This window comes from Lepus europaeus, chromosome 14 (genome assembly GCF_033115175.1).
Source record: "Lepus europaeus isolate LE1 chromosome 14, mLepTim1.pri, whole genome shotgun sequence".
Lineage (NCBI taxonomy): Eukaryota > Metazoa > Chordata > Mammalia > Lagomorpha > Leporidae > Lepus > Lepus europaeus.
The window spans coordinates 42,642,449-42,659,213 of record NC_084840.1 but is presented as its reverse complement, the minus strand read 5'-3'; the positions used below and the strand labels follow the sequence as shown (position 1 = coordinate 42,659,213).

Sequence of the window (16,765 nt, the reverse complement as noted above, 5' to 3'; positions counted from 1 at the left end):
GATGAGGCTCTTGGATTTGGCCCAGCCTGACTCCAGACATTGTGGTCATCTGGGGGAAGGAACCAGCCAATGGAAGATTCGCTCTGTCTCTCCTTCACTCTCTTTGTAACTCTGACTTCCAAATAAATTAATTAATTAATTAAAAAAATTTAAAAAGAGAAACCACACCATGTATTCATAATGATCTTACACTGTATTTGAGTGTTGAGATTTTAGTTTTTAAAAAAGTCTTCTTTACTTACTTATTTGAAAGTCAGAATGACAGAGAGAAAGACAAGAATGAGATCTTCTATTCACTGGCTCACTCCCCTAATGACTGCCACAGCCAGGTCTGGGTCAAGAATAAGCCAGAAGCCAGGGACTCCCTCCAGGTCTCCTACATGAGTGGCAGGGTACAGGTAGTTGAGCCATTATCTGCTGCTTTCCTAGGTGCATAAGCAGGAACCTGGATCATAACCATAGTAGCCTGGACTCAAACTGCTGCTCCATTAAGGGATGCTGGCTGGTATTGCAGGTGACAGCTTAATCTGTCATCTGCCATGATGCCGGCCCTTAAAAGTTGTTTTTTTTTATTTGTACCTCCTCTCACACCCTAAAAATCTTGGTTTCCAATGAAACGTATTTCCTATGTACTTATCCTACTATACAAAATTTCCAAATAACAATACTAATATTATTACTAATAACATAATAACTGAAGACTATTCAATTTCCTTGCTGTTGTTTTGCACTTGGAATGTGTTACTTGAAACATATAGTCAAATTACAGCGTTTAAAAGTGCCTTGGGATATTTCTACTCTCTGTAGATTTTATTGGTTTCATTTTGCTTGTGACTTTAGAAATAACTTTTTAAATTCTTATTGATTTTGCTTTATAAAAATTATGTAAAACACATTGAATTTGATAGACAAATCAATAAGCATGGTAGATTGTAAAAAGTCTCCTTTCCATCCCTGTGCCTCCCACCCTGTCCTTCCTTATGCCAAAGGCAATGGTTTTTAATAGTCTTGCATTTATTCTTCCATTTAAAATATTAAGCAAATAATGACATATAATTGTATTTTCCCTTTTCTTAGATAAAAGGTAGCACACTATACACAGGAGTATGTGGTTTGCCTTTTTTTACTCCATGTATTCTGGAGCTTACTCCATTGCCAGAATATAGTATGCTATTATGTAGATTTTTATTCAATTAGTACACCATGGATGAACATTTTGCTTGTTTCAGTTTTTTGGAATTGCAGATATTACTGCAACCAAGTATCTTCTGCATTTGTCTTATTTATTTTTATTAATTTAATTTTGGGATATATTTCTAATGATAGGATTATTTTGTCAAAGAAATGAATGCGTAAGATTCTGCAAGCTATTGCCATGATCTCTTCTGTAGTGATTTTAAGACATTCTCATTCGCAAGACATGAGTGTGCCTACTTCCCCCACAGTCTCATTGGTAATTTGTTTTCAGAATTCTGGATTTTTATCATTCTGAAACATAAGAAATGGCATGTTTTTGTCTTGTGTCTTTCCTATGTGATGTTGAACATCTCTTTTTCTATTTAAGGGGCAGTCACATTTTTTATTGTATTCTCTGTATCTCTATTATGTTCAGAATCTCTTTATATATTTGGGATGCTGTTTGTTATATATTCTATTTTTTCATTTTGGTCATTAATGTTTTACTTTGCTTATGATATTTTATGCATATAAAATTACTCATATGATAATTTGTATGTGTTAAGTTTTGGAAAACATATTTTTCTCTAAGCAACTGAGACATTTTCTCATTAGGAACAATGAGAATCATGTAACTAATTTGTTTCAATTTTTGCCTTGGCAGCAAAATTTCTGTCTGAATAACCTGCATAGCTATGTAAATTTCATATATTGCACAACTAAAATGTCAGTTTATTTCCTTTTTAAAGTATATTTTCTATAGTCTAGGTTTGTACTTAGTATTTTAATTTTTGAATTTTACAGTAGCATTTCTTATAAATCACTATAGATCCTCTTTTTAAATTTATTATTTATTTGAAAGTCAGAATTACAGAGAGAGAGAGAGAGAAGGAACAGAGAGAAATCTTCCATCTGCTGGTTTACTCCCCAAATGGCTGCAACAGCTGGGGCTGGGCCAGGCCAAAGCCAGGAGCCAGTAGCTTCTTCCAAATCTCCCATGTGGTTGCAGGGAGACAAGGATTTGGCCATATTCTGCTGCTTTCCCAGGCGCATAAGCAGAGAACTAGATTGGAAGATTGGTGTCAAAAGCCTGGCTCAGACCCTTTCTTGTTCATTCCAGGCCCAGTGGCCAACCACCATAGACAAAATTGGATTGGTTAATTTATAAAATGAATGGCTTAACTATTTGATAGTGTTAAGAAGCCTTCTCAAATGAAAACTATGTGGTGCTTACCTATTTTAATATGTAAAGCAACCTGATTTGTTGAAAGACTTAGAGCCTGCCAGAAGTTCCAGATTTTTTTAAAGAAATTAGTCTCCTGAAAGTGAGAAAAAAAGAATAAGCTTTCCCTTGAGTCACCTCTCAGATGGTTTAACACTATATTTTATTTTATTTTAAACATTTTATTTATTTATATGAAAGAGAGAATTGGAGGAAGGTAGAGGAAGAGAGAGATTGTCCATCTCTGGTTAACTCCCCCAAATGGCCACAAGAGCCGGGTCAGGGTCAGGCAGAATCCAGGAGCCTGGAACTCCATTCTGATCTCCCACATGAGTGGCAGGGGCCCCAGCACTTGGGCCATTTCTTGCTGCCTCCCAGGGACATTAGCAGAAATCTAGATGAGAAGCCCAGTAGCTAGGATTCTAAATGGCACTCACGTATGTGTAAGCAACGGTTTAACCTGCTGCATCCCAACATCAGTCCCCAGCCCTGTGTTTTAAATTGTGTCCTAGATCATTGCTTAGAAGCCCAGGACTCACAGCTCACACATGAGTGACTCATCTATTTATCAACTAGGCCTTTTAGATTTATAACTTTATAAAACTGGATAACTGGAAGTCTTGTTTAATTTACCAGGATGTCCAAAACTACTAGCTGTTATTTAAATGAAGTTTAGCTTCCTAAAGCAAGGGCTGGAATAACTCTACCTGAATTATAATCTAGATACAATGGTAAAGTTATTTTCTCCTTTTTATTTTAGAGTGTGGAGGTCAACTGACTGATACATATGGCTCTATCACGTCTCCTGGGTATCCTGGAAACTACCCCCCAGGAAGAGATTGTATCTGGACTATTATAAACAGTCCTGACCTCCTGATAACATTTACTTTTGGGACCTTGAGCCTGGAACACCACGATGATTGCAGCAAAGATTACCTTGAGGTAAACAGTTGTGCTTGGGCAGCACAGATCATAAAAGGGTTAGGACTCTGCACAATATGGCTTGGTGATGCTCATGGATGATCCCAGTTTCTTAGCAGTATTTCAATTTCTCAGTAGGCAGCCAATGGCTAAATTTTACTAGGTTCTCCTTTTTTGGTTTTATATTTTATTTTGTTAAATATTAAAAATATTTTATTGACAGTAATTGTACATGTTTATGGAGGTGGGTATAACATCTTTCTTTCTTTGTGTTCCAAGAAGAATTTGTTAAATTTATTTTAAGATTTAATAGTTTTTTTACATTTGCCATATATAATGAAAATGTGGTATTTAAATACAATAGGGTATTATTCAGTCATAAAAAAGAATGAAATTGTGATATTGCTACAAAATAGATGGAACTAGAGATCATTATACTAAGTGAAATAAGTCAGACACAGAAAAATATTACATGTCTTCTCTCGTATGTGGAAGTTAATATATACATATATAGAGAGAATATTAAGATTGTATGTCATATTATTTGGTAGATACACAGTTACAAATATTCACTGAGTTTCACCACCTACATGACAATTGTCCTTTTCGTTAAATTCTTAGTCTTAATTTTGGCAGCTTGTTGCTGCTGCTTCTGGACTCTATTTGATCTGGGGAACAGGGTGTGCTGGTTTTTCCTGTCTTTTCCCAGAAGCCCAGGATCCTAATGTGGGCATAGCAGAATTAATGAAATAGACACGAAAATAATGGCCAACTCTAATAAGGCAGATTTACATCTGCAGTGTCTATGGCACACTGGCACGACATACCACAACTGGACTGTAGGATTCATAAAAAAGAAAAAAGCTCAATAGTGGTTATGTTGAAATGGGTTGATAAAAGAAGATTCCCTGAAATCTGCTGATAATTATCACTAGGAGAAGAAGAGTCAGCCTGAGCCCCTTCCTGCTTACAGTTGAAAAAGATTAAAATCCAGAGGAGGAAAAAGGCTATTATATTCACGTATCCCCTGCAAGTTGCTCTCCACTTGCAGGCTGACGAAGACCACTGAGAAGATTGAGTTTGTAGCTTGTTCCTGGTATATTTCTTATAGCCATAAATCTCTGTACTCCTTGTTAAGAAGACAGTATGCTTTCCTAGGTCCATTAGGGAAGAATGGAGTACAATGGAATTATTTATAAAGGCTAAAGATGCAGCTGTCAAATGGGGTCTTCTCATGTTGAAGTCATTAGTAATTTAACAGTCATAATAATGGATTTAAAACCTTCGGGATTGACTGCAAAATCTGTCTCTCCTTGGAAAGTTTCAGCAAAATAATCTTTTAAACATTTAAAATAAAGTTACCATGAAATTGATTTTAAATAAATTCCATCAAATTAAGATCAGAGGCATTTTTTCATTCCTACAAATTGAGTTCTAGATAATGTCTAATAGACAGTATCAATCATTTTGACAATATTGCAATGTCTCATTTCTTACCAAATTACAATAATTCATGGAACTGGTTAAACATAAGAATAAAGTAAAATTGCATATAAGTTTGCTGCCCAGAAAAAAATAACTTGAAAGGGCAAAATTAACCATATTAAAATATTGTTTGATTCATTGACTCCTTCATGTTCTGTATAGTACAGAGTATATAATTACAAAAGAATTACATGGAAGTCAATATGATTATTTGATGGACTAAAAACCAACAATTAAAAATAATTTAGGCCACATTATCATTAGCGTAATATGTAGTTATCATGAAAGTTGTAATTTTTTTTTTAATTTTTTTTTTTGACAGGCAGAGTGAACAGTGAGAGAGAGAGAGACAGAGAGAAAGGTCTTCCTTTTAGCCGTTGGTTCACCCTCCAATGGCCGCCGCAGTAGGCGCGCTGCGGCCGGCGCACTGCGCTGATCCGATGGCGGGAACCAGGTGCTTCTCCTGGTCTCCCATGGGGTGCAGAGCCCAAGCACTTGGGCCATCCTCCACTGCACTCCCTGGCCACAGCAGAGAGCTGGCCTGGAAGAGGGGCAACCGGGACAGGATCGGTGCCCCGACCGGGACTAGAACCCGGTGTGCCGGCGCCTCAAGGCGGAGGATTAGCCTATTGAGCTGCGGCGCCGGCCGTAATTTTAAAATTCATTAAACTGTATTTATGTTGCATCTAATCTAACCACACTTTCTTTTCCACCTCTGATCCTCTCAAATACCTAGACAAAGTTGTGAATGAATTTACATCACTGACATTTTTTTCTGCTTTATTTGCATGTATTTATTTTCATCTTTTAGACCATTAGAAATTTACAATTCCAAACCACACACCCAAGTAGATAAAAACCTAGGAAAGAAATCACTAGGACTAGTAACATCAGAAAAATCCAAAGTACACATACAGTCTCAGAATTGAAATTCAGGCACAGCATAAGGCATCTTGAATAGTGGCAGGAGACTCCCCCTTTACTGTGTTCCAGTGGTATGTTAGACACCAACATGATAGGAAAACTTCCTAGAGCAATCACTGTCCTCTCAAATTTTCTAAAGTTAATCTACAAGTGACCCTGTTAAAACCTGACCACGTTGTATTTACTGACTCACTCTTTTGTTTTAGATTCGAGATGGTCCTTTGCCTCAGGACCCTGTTATTGGGAAATTCTGCAGCACTCGCTCTGTCCCACCACTCCAGACTACTGGCCCCTTTGCTAGAATTCATTTCCATTCTGACAGTCAGACTAGTGATAAAGGCTTCCATATCACCTACTTAACATCACCTTGTAAGTAACTTGCCAAATGGGAGTTTCAAATGCATTTGAAAGACAGTTAAATGCAGCCAGCTGTTTCCTAGGGTAACATGTTGTGGAAGATGACTTTCTTAGACTAATAATATGCCTTAAAAAAGAGTCCTCCGGAGCTCCAGATTTTTTCTTTATCTTTCCAATGCTCTATTATTAACACTACACTACCTCTTGGTTCTTAAATTGTGAGGTCCTCATCATGGTAGAGATGTATAAGTCACCTAAATTTAGATAGTTCAGAACATCAGATTACTAATGTTATTTGATGCTTTGCTATGTTCTTGTGTGTAATGCAGGATATTGGGAGATAGGTCTGATTTTGTCCGTGGATCAAGCCCACTTAAAAAGGAGCGAGTTTCCAGTGATGTTGGCCCTGGAGTTTTGCCTCCAGTGAACTATTGTTAGCTATCATGCATTAAACTTGCATTGATATGTTACAATTAAGCAAACAGCAAAACAAATGAAATGTTCTGATTTTTGTTTCAGGGAGATTTAAAACTTTGTTCATGACATCCATCATTGTATCCTTAATGAGAAATCACAGGAAAATACCTTTTATGTTTCAGTTCCAGGAAAAGTAACAATGAACATGTTCTCTGGTCCCTTCTGTAATTACTCAGCTTCAGGCTGGACCTGCAGCCTAGCTCCTGTAATTTATGTAGCCCTCATAGCTGTTTTCTTCTCAAGCAATGTTTCCTGGCCACATGGAACTATTTTATATTTATTTTTCCTTTAATCTGTTTCAGTTCTGTGATTATATATTTATTTTTGTCACATGCATTTTATAAACTGCCTCAAATCTTTTTGTAATGAAGCAGAGCCATCATGTATTTTAAAAACACTTTACAGAACAGTTTGGTGGACTCGAAGTCAGATCACACACCTTTATATCTGCTTCTTTAGGTACTTCAGGGACATCCCACAATCATGTCAAACTGAAAACCTCATAATAAGAGGCGTAAGTGTGTTCAGGGTAAACAAAGTGGGCATGTAGCTGTGTGTGAATATTTACAACCTGGCTCCAATCCTTGGAAGCCAGAGCACTTGCTCTCCACCTAATGGTCCTCTTCTCTTTCTCCTCAGCGGAGCTGCATTGTGGAGGGTCCTATACAGACCCGGATGGTGAGATCTTCCTTCCTGTCTTGTCTGGGCCTTTCACTCAAAACAGGCAATGTATCTACGTTATAAGGCAGCCACAGGGAGAGCAGATACAAGTCAACTTCACTCATGTGGAGCTGGAAGGCCAGGGTGGCTGCTCTCAGAACTACCTTGAGGTAACGTTGACTTCTCCATTGTCCTTAAATTATATGCATTTTCAAGTTCTGTGGAGTGGTGGTCTTCAACAATTGTCAGGCCAGAGGATCCAGATCACTTGAAATCTTGTTAGAGATGTAATTTGTTGCCTTATTCCAGACCTACTGAATCAGCAGATCTGTAGGTTGTTCTCAGAAATCTGTGTTTCAACAGCACCCCAAACCTACCCCTCAAGGTGATGGTGATACAGTCTCCAGTTGGAGAACAACTATTCTAGCAAGTGTGAGACAGTTGGCCTAAAACACACCTGTAGATGGTAAATTAGGAGATTCAAAGGGCAGCAGTGGTGGACAAAAAGAAAAGCTGAAACTTGAAACTCATGATGATGCTACATTACAAACAGGATATACTATCAAGCCCTAGTAGCTAAGAGACATGCAAATAAGTAAGGCTAATAAGATTGACTAATAGATCAAGACGCTGTCTAGAATAATTTTATGTGTGATTGAACTCAACCCAGAAAAGTTAAACGATTTGCCCAGGTGACCCAGTTGGTTGGTAGCGGAGAGTTCTGTTAAAGCATTGAATCACTACTGTTTCAGAGGTAGGAGTTTTTCCTTACATTACTCCTGATTACTCTCTTTCAGAAGACTGTCAGTGTGTGCAATGGTTATAATAAGGGGAATATCTAGAACAAAAACAGATGGTCTTTGTTTGCTGGGTCTGCTTTCTTTTGCTTATTATTGGAAAAGCCACAAATTAGAGTATTGAACAAGAAAAACAGAACTTTTTTTCTTGAGCACAATCATTTTAAATAAACTCAGAGAGGCATTTACAATTTTTTTTCTTGTGTGAGTTGAACAAAATTTTTTTTTCCAGGAATAACCTAGGTAACTTATTGCCCTCTACATTTTAGACAAAGGAAACATTGAACCTGAACATAAGATCTAGTCTTATTTGAAGAAGTACATTGACCTAGCAACATAGAATGTATATATATATTTCTTAATCCAGAAATTTTCATTCCAGATGATGCCATAAATTGGTATAGTCATTTAATTTGTGTTTTTTAAACTTTCTCACAAAGAAAATAAGTTAAAATTTTCCACTATGGAGAAATTTTCAATATTCTTGTATAAATAAAAAAATTAATTTTCAACATCTATTTTTTATTTCAAAAACAGTAAAAAATACTTCACAATTCACAATCACTTATTATGTACCAGACACTGTTCTAAATCTTTAACATAGTATAATAAACTAGTTAGATAGCAATTATTATCTGTTTACTGCCTTCTGGGTATGATAAGAACTTTATACCAATTAGTTCATTGAATCAGCGTATCAATTATTATTATTCCTACTTTTTAAAAAAGATTTATTTTATTTATTTGAGAGGCAGAGTTATAGATAGAGAGAGGGAGAGACAAAGAAAAAGGTTTTCAATGTGCTGGTTCACTCCCCAAATGGCCACAAAGGCCAGACCTGAGACGATCCGAAGCCAGGAGCCAGGAGCCAGGAGCCAGGAGCCAGGAGCCTCTTCAGGGTATCCTACACAGATGCAGAGGTGCAAACACTTGGGCCATCCTCCACTGCTTTCTCAGGCACATTAGCAGGGAGCTAAATCAAAAGTGGAGCAGCTGGGACTCGAGTCAGCGCCCATATGGGATACTGCTGCTGCAGATGGAGGCTTAACCTATGATGCCACAGTGCCGGCCCCTGTTTTTGCTACTTTAATCTCAGGAAACTGAGGCCTAGGAGAGTTAAGTTACTTGCTCACAGTTGTATGTCTAGCACATGGTAAAGCTGGGCTTTCTATTGATCCATGATAAGAACTCAAATGAAGTAGTGCAGCTTTGATTACAAGTGGTATCTTATCTTCCCTAAGGATGAATGTCTTGTAAATTTCTCCAATTCCATACCTGGCTTTCTGTCACAGAACTAAATCATAAAGCCAGGCACATGGATTTTCTCAGATAGGCAAGAATATGACTCTAACACTGAAGGAAATCTTGGTAGTTTTCTATTAGATCTTTATAGCAGTTCTAATGGTTCTATAGAGTGAACAAAGCAAGCATCTGGAATGATCCATTCTGTCTTTGGCTTGGCAGAACACTCTAATTGAATTTCAGTGAAGAGTTATGAACTCCTCTGAATTGTTCAGAAAAAAAAATCATAAAACTGGTATTGAGAGATTTAATTTTGTAAACCATAATAGCAGAATGTTTTGTAGCCAGAATGGGACTGGAATTATTTCCTTCAACTTCTCGTTTCAGTTCTGTCATTAGATGACTTCATAACACTGGACAATTCCTTCTCTGGGTGCTTCAGTTCCTATGTCAAATGATTGCTCTATCTTCTAACTTATGTAAGAATGAATGATTAAGAAAAACGTAAAGAATTAAAAATATTATATAAATTTACAGTTTTTCTGAGACAAAATTTCAGTTCTTGCTCTGTACTGCTCATTTCAGAGAGCATCAGTGAGACTCTTTCACAGTTGGTTTCATAGAAGTATCTCTCTTCTGAGATGTGCCTATATCCACAACACCTTGACTATGACCAACCTAAATGAATATAACCATTTTATAGAATTTTAGCATCAGCAAGGGCCTCAGATCTAGTATAAGGTCATCTAATTTAAAGTTTTCATTTTAAAATGAGGAAATTGAGACCCATAAAGATCACTGTTACTGTCAAAGTAGGACTTAGATATACCTATCTAGGGGTCTAGATAAATATATATTGACTTATATTAAGGTCCTTATCATTAAAGCATCTCTATTCATGGGAATATTTGTGAACTAAATCTATTTTTTAAAAATTATTTGACAGGTAGAGTTATAGACAGTGAGAGAGAGACAGAGAGAAAGGTCTTCCTTTCGTTGTTTCACCCCCAAAATGGCTGCCACGGCCAATGCTGCGCTGATCTGAAGCCAGGAGCCAGGTGCTTCTTCCCGGTCTCTCATGCAGGCGCAGGGGCCCAAGTACTTGGGCCATCCTCCACTGCCCTCCCAGGCCACAGCAGAGAGCTGGACTGGAAGAGGAGCAACTGGGACAAGAACCCGGTGCCCATATGGGATGCCGGCACCACAGGCAGAGGATCAACCAAGTGAGCCACGGTGCTGGCCCCGAACTAGATCTATTTTTTAATAATACGTCTAATTGTCTTAATATTCTTCAGACAATGGTCTGAAAAAAATGATAGGAAGCAAAATTAATTGTTCTAAATATACTGTTTCTTAAAATATTGTGTTTTTTTTCAAAGATTTATTTATTTATTTGAAGGTCAAAGTTACAGATAGGGAGAGAGAGAAAGGGAGGAAGAGAGAGAGGGAGAGAGGGAGAGGGAAAGGGAAGAGGTAAAGGGAAAGGGAGAGGGAGAGAAAGAGAGGGTGGAGTGGAAGGGGGGGGGAGAGAGAGGGAGTGAGGGAGGAGAGGGAGAGATCCCCATCTGCCGGTTCAGTCCCCAGATGGTTACAACAGCCGGGGCTGAACCAGTCCCAAACCAGGAGCCAGCAGCTTCTGGATCTCCCACGTGGGTAGCAGGGGCCCCCAAACACTTGGTCCAACTTCTTCTGCTTTCCCAGCTCACTAGTAGGGAGCTGGATTGGAAATGGAGCAGCTGGGCCTCTAACTAGCGACCATATGGGATGCTAGCATCCCAGGTGGTGGCTTAACCCATTATGCCATGACACCAGCCCCAGTGTTTTTATTTTTAAAAGCTATACTTTAAAGGTGTAATGTTTAAGTAAGGAAATAAAAATAAAAAAGAACGATGGTATTTCAGATACGTTGATGGTCTAGAAGAAGAGATAACTTTATTATTTACTAACTCTTATGATGGAAAGTAGACTACCCAAAACTTTAGAAAAAAGAGCAGAGAGGGAATTGTTGAGTGATGTAGGAGAATGATAAGAAATTTTCTTTTAAGTATGATAAGATGCACTTCTAGGAATCCTGAATCTTCTCATTATGTGGTCCCAGATGCCTTGCTGCCAAGCAAACATATCTTTAAATGAAGATTGAGATGCCATTGCCTAGTATATGTCTCCCAGGTTTAATGCATTTTTGAAAGTCTTAGTTTATGCTCAGTAAGAGAGCCCTACACGCTCACTTGTAAAGAAGATGTAATTGTAAAAGATAAGTGTGGTATTGCCCAGACCCAAGTTAGCAATATTTTTCTTTTTGTAAGAAGCAGCACACATTTAGGTATTAATTCTTAGTTGTGTATACATCTCTCAACCACAATTTCTACATTGAAAAGGGCGTATTGCCCATGTAAGAAGTGATATAGCTACAAAAGAATGAGCAGAAGAACAGATCAATTGTTAGCTCATCTACATTTGTTTAAGAAAGCTTTTAAATGGTATGAAGAATTCCCTGAATGTGACAGAAGCATCTTTCCAGAGTAAAAAGCAGCACCTCTTATGAATGCTTCATGAGTGATTTAAGCCTTCAGAACTCTGAGTGAAAGACAATATAAGGTAGGAATGAAAGTTTAATTTTTAATCCCAGACAGTGGTAGTCATAGGCTGAATAGTAAATTCAGGAGCCTATATGATGTAAAGGCTCAGGCTTGAAGTAAGACATGGAGGGAAATGGATAGAATTATCCCACCATATCTCCTTAATCAGTCGTAAAATTGGCTCTCCCTTGGAGGCCAGCCATGTGGCACAGCGGGTAAAGCTGCTGCCTACAGTGCCGACATTCGATTAGGGTGCCGGTTCGAGTCCCAGCTGCTCCAATTCCAATCCAGCTCTCTGCTGTGGCCTGGTAAGGCAGTAGAGGATTGCCTAAGCACCCAGCTGGGAGACCCAAAAGAAGCGCCTGGCTCCTGGCTTCGGATCAGTGCAGCTCTGCCCATTGCGGCCATCTGCGGAGTGAACCAGCGGATGGAAGACCTCTCTCTCTCTCTCTCTCTCTCTCTCTCTCTGTATGTGTGTGTAACTCTTTCAAAATAAATAAATCTTAAAAAAAAATTGCCTCTCCCATCCCAGTACAGGAGAATTTGCAGGGAGTACTACAAGCAAGGCTAGTCCGGGGTGGACTTCTGGGGAAACTGTTTCTGTTTAGATATGGGAAGCAAACAAAAATGCATGTCATAAAGAAGTTGCAAATATATTTAGTATGATACATTGCATTTGCTTTCTGAAGTCTAATTTACAAGTGGCATTGAATCATAGATTCACCATCTTTCAGACTTCTATGACAACCTTAGTAAGCTAACAAAACAGATTGTGCATCTCTCTTTTTTTTTTAACTTTTATTTAATGAATATAAATTTCCAGTGTACAGCTTATGGATTACAATGGCTTCCCCCTCCCATAACTTCCTTCCCACCCGCAACCCTCCCCTCTCCCGCTCCCTCTCCCTTTCCATTCACATCAAGATTCATTTTCAATTCTCTTTATATACAGAAGATCAATTTAGTATAAAGATTTCAACAGTTTGCACCCACATAGAAACACAAAGTGAAACATACTGTTTGAGTACTAGTTATAGCATTAAATCAAAATGTACAGCACATTAAGGACAGAGATCCCACATGAGGAGCAAGTGCACAGTGGCTCCTGTTGTTGACCCAACAAATTGACACTCTAGTTTATGGCGCCAGTAACCACCCTAGGCTGTCGTCATGAGTTACTAAGGCCATGGAAGCCTTCCAAGTTCGCCGACTCTGATCATATTTAGACAAGGTCATAAAAGACAGAGTGAGGACAGTAACCAATGATCCTAAGAGTGGCATTTACCAGGTTAGAACAATTATACAGCATTAAGTGGGGAAGAGGACCATCAGAACACACAGGTTGGGAGTAGAGCCATTGGTGGTAGAGTAGAGGTTATGATTACAAAGGAATGAGGCCCAAGTGCGCTAGACAGGGTCTAGAAAAAAGGACAGAGTCATTATTAGAGGAGCTAAGAAAGGTGCTGTCTAAGCTACAATTAAGTTTTCTGATTGAGAGGCAAATAGAATCTGATAGAAGGGGCTTGATAATAATCTGGTGGGCTTTAGGCCTTGTAAGTTAAGAGGCCCAGACCTATCTATCTCTTCACATGGGGTACATCCTAAGGGAGGTGTGAACCTCCTAGGGGAAGGCACTCTGTTGACTTTCATTACTTGGCTGGCCTGGGAGGAGAGCTGGCCAGGTAAAGGCAGGTGGCATCTCTACCAAGAAATTTACAGTTCTGCCTGCAATGTTGCTGACCCTACTTGGCCATCCCCTCAGCTGCAGTGGTCACTTTGGAAGTTGGGCTGAGTGAAGGGCTTTTCAGCTTAGAGCCAATAAGATCTGTGGCTCTGACCTGGGCATCCTTCGACTCCAGGGCAGGTCCATTTCCAGTGATCCAACTCTTGGCAGAGCTGCCAGGGCTCTTCACAAGCTGACTTCTGCTGAAGCCCAGGCTTACCACATTGAAAGCCACTGCAGTGGACTGGCCTGTTGGGTCTCCTTGAGGGCAGATCACTGTACAGATCAGCCATTAATAGGCCTGCCACCCATTGATTCTGATGCCTAGCTTTCTTTTCCTCCTGGTTTGTGTTAAAGCAGACCAGAGGATGCAAGTCAAGGGAGTACCCAAGTCCCATCTCTAATCTTCGGTGGCCTGAACTACAAGTCTATAGTCACAGGCATGTTCTGTAGTAGTTTTTCTTTCTTTTTTTTTTTTTTATTAAACTTTTATTTAATGAATATAAATTTCCAAAGTATAGCTTGTGGGTTACAATGGCTTCCCCCCTCCCATAACTTCCCTCCCGCCCGCAACCCTCCCCCCTCCCGCTCCCTTTCCCCTTCCATTCATGTAAAGATTCATTTTCAATTCTCTTTGTATACAGAAGATCAATTTAGTATATATTAGGTAAAGGTTTCAACATTTTGCCCATATAGCAACATCGAGTGAAAAAACTACCATTGGATTACTAATTATAGCATTAAATAGCAATGTACAGCACATTAAAGACAGAGATCCTACATAATTTTTTTTTTCAAAATAATTAATTTTCTATGCCATTTCCATTTTAACACCAGGTTGTTTTTTTTTTTTTCATTTCCAATTCTCTTTATATACAGAAGATCACTTCAGTATATAATTAGCAAAGACCTCATCAGTCTGCGCCCACACAGAAACGCAAAGTATAAAAATACTGTTTCAGTACCAGTCATAGCATCACTTGGCTTTAGACGACACATTAGGGACAGATCCCGCATGGGGTGTAAGTACACAGTGACTCCTGTTGCTGACTTAACAATTTGACACTCCTGTTCATGGCGTCAGTAATCTCCCTAGGCTCTAGTCATGAGTTGCCAGGGCTATGGAAGCCTTTAGAGTTCGCTGACTTTGGTCTTATTCAGATAGGGTCATAGTCAAAGTGGAGGTTCTCTCCTCCCTTCGGAGAAGGGTATCTCCTTCTTTGATGGCCCCGTTCTTTCCACTGGGATCTCACTCACAGAGATCATTCATTTAGGTCTTTTTTTTTTTTTTTCCCATGATATCTTGGCTTTCCATGCCTGCTATACTCTCATGGGCTCTTCAGCCAGATCTGAATGCCTTGAGGGCTGATTCTGAGGCCGGAGTGTTGTTTAGGACATCTGCCATCCTATGAGTCTGCTGTGTATCCCACTTCCCATGTTGGATCTTTCTCTCCCTTTTTGATTCTATCAGTTAGTATTAGCAGATACTTGTCTTGTTTGTGTGATCTCTTTGACTCTTAGACCTATCAGAGCTATCAATTGTGAGCTGAAATTGATCACTTGGACTAGTGCGATGGCATTGGTACATGCCATCTTGATGGAATTGTGTTGGAATCCCCTGCACATTTCTAACTCCACCATTTGCGGCCAGTCCGATTGAGCATGTTCCAAATTGTTCATCTCCTCCCTCTCTTTTTCCATTCTTAGATTTAACAGGGATCACTTTTCAGTTAAAATTTAAACACCTGAGAATAATTGTGTGTTAATTACTGAGTTCAACCAATAGTACTAGAACAACAACAACAACAACAAATACTAAAAAGGATAAAGTATTACATTGTACATCTAAAGTCAGGACAGGAGCTGATCAGTTCATTGTTGCTTATAGTGTCCATTTCACTTAACAGGTTTCCTCTTTGGCGCTCAGTTGTCATCGATCAGGGAAAACAAATGATATTTTTCTCTTTGGGACTGGCTTAATTCACTCAGCATGATGTTTTCCAGATTGTTCCATCTTGTTGCAAATGACTGGGTTTCGTTGTTTCTTACTGCTGTATAGTATTCTATGGAGTACATGTCCCATAATTTCTTTATCCAGTCTACTGTTGATGGGCATTTGGGTTGGTTCCAGGTCTTAGCTATTGTGAATTGAGCTGCAATAAACATTAATGTGCAGATGGCTTTTTTATTTGTCAAATTAAATTCCTTTGGGTAAATTCCAAGGAGTGGGATGGCTGGGTTGTATGGTAGGGTTATGTTCAGGTTTCTGAGGAATCTCCAGACAGACTTCCATAGTGGCTTAACCAGTTTGCATTCCCACCAACAGTGGGTTAGTGTCCCTTTTTCCCCACATCCTCTCCAGCATCTGTTGTTGGTAGATTTCTGAATGTGAGCTATTCTCACCGGGGTGAGATGGAACCTCATTGTGGTTTTGATTTGCATTTCTCTGATTGCTAGTGATCTTGAACATTTTTTCATGTGTCTGTTGGCCATTTGGGTTTCCTCTTTCGAAAAATGTCTATTGAGGTCCTTGGCCCATTTCTTAAGTGGGTTGTTTGTTTTGTTGTTGTGGATTTTCTTGATTTCTTTGTAGATTCTGGTTATCAATCCTTTATCTGTAGTATAGTTTGCGAATATTTTTTCCCATTCTGTTGGTTGCCTCTTCACTTTCCTGACTGTTTCTTTTGAAGTACAGAAACTTCTCAATTTGATGCAATCCCAAATGTTAATTTTGGTTTTGACTGCCTTTGCTGTTGGAGTATTTTCCAGGAAGTCTTTGCCTGTGCCTATATCTTGCAGGGTTTCTCCAATGCTCTCTAATAATTTGATGGTTTCGGGTCGTAGATTTAAGTCTTTAATCCATGTTGAGTGAATTTTTGTGTAAGGTGATAGGTATGGGTCTTGCTTCAAGCTTCTGCATGTGGAAATCCAATTTTCCCAGCACCATTTATTGAATAGACTGTCCTTATTCCAGGGATTAGATTTGGATCTTTGGTCAAATATAAGTTGGCTGTAGGTGTTTGGATTGATTTCTGGTGTTTCTATTCTGTTCCATTGGTCTATCCATCTGTTTCTGTACCAGTACCATGCTGTTTTGATAACAACTGCCCTGTAGTATGTCCTAAAATCAGGTATTGTGATTCCTCCGGCTTTGTTTTTGTTGTACAGGATTGCTTTGGCTATTCGAGGTCTTCTGTGTCTC

The 16,765-nt window shown here is 39.0% G+C and overlaps 1 protein-coding gene across 1 annotated transcript in view; it reads left to right on the top strand.

Annotated features, from left to right (window-relative positions):
• Positions 1 to 16,765, top strand: part of CUBN (cubilin) — a 306,947-nt gene that overhangs the window by 43,412 nt on the left and 246,770 nt on the right. Inside the window, exons 15-17 of the mRNA XM_062210514.1 lie at positions 3,159 to 3,340; positions 5,935 to 6,097; positions 7,202 to 7,392. Coding sequence (XP_062066498.1) covers positions 3,159 to 3,340; positions 5,935 to 6,097; positions 7,202 to 7,392 — 536 coding nt within the window. The remainder of the gene's footprint in view (positions 1 to 3,158; positions 3,341 to 5,934; positions 6,098 to 7,201; positions 7,393 to 16,765) is intronic.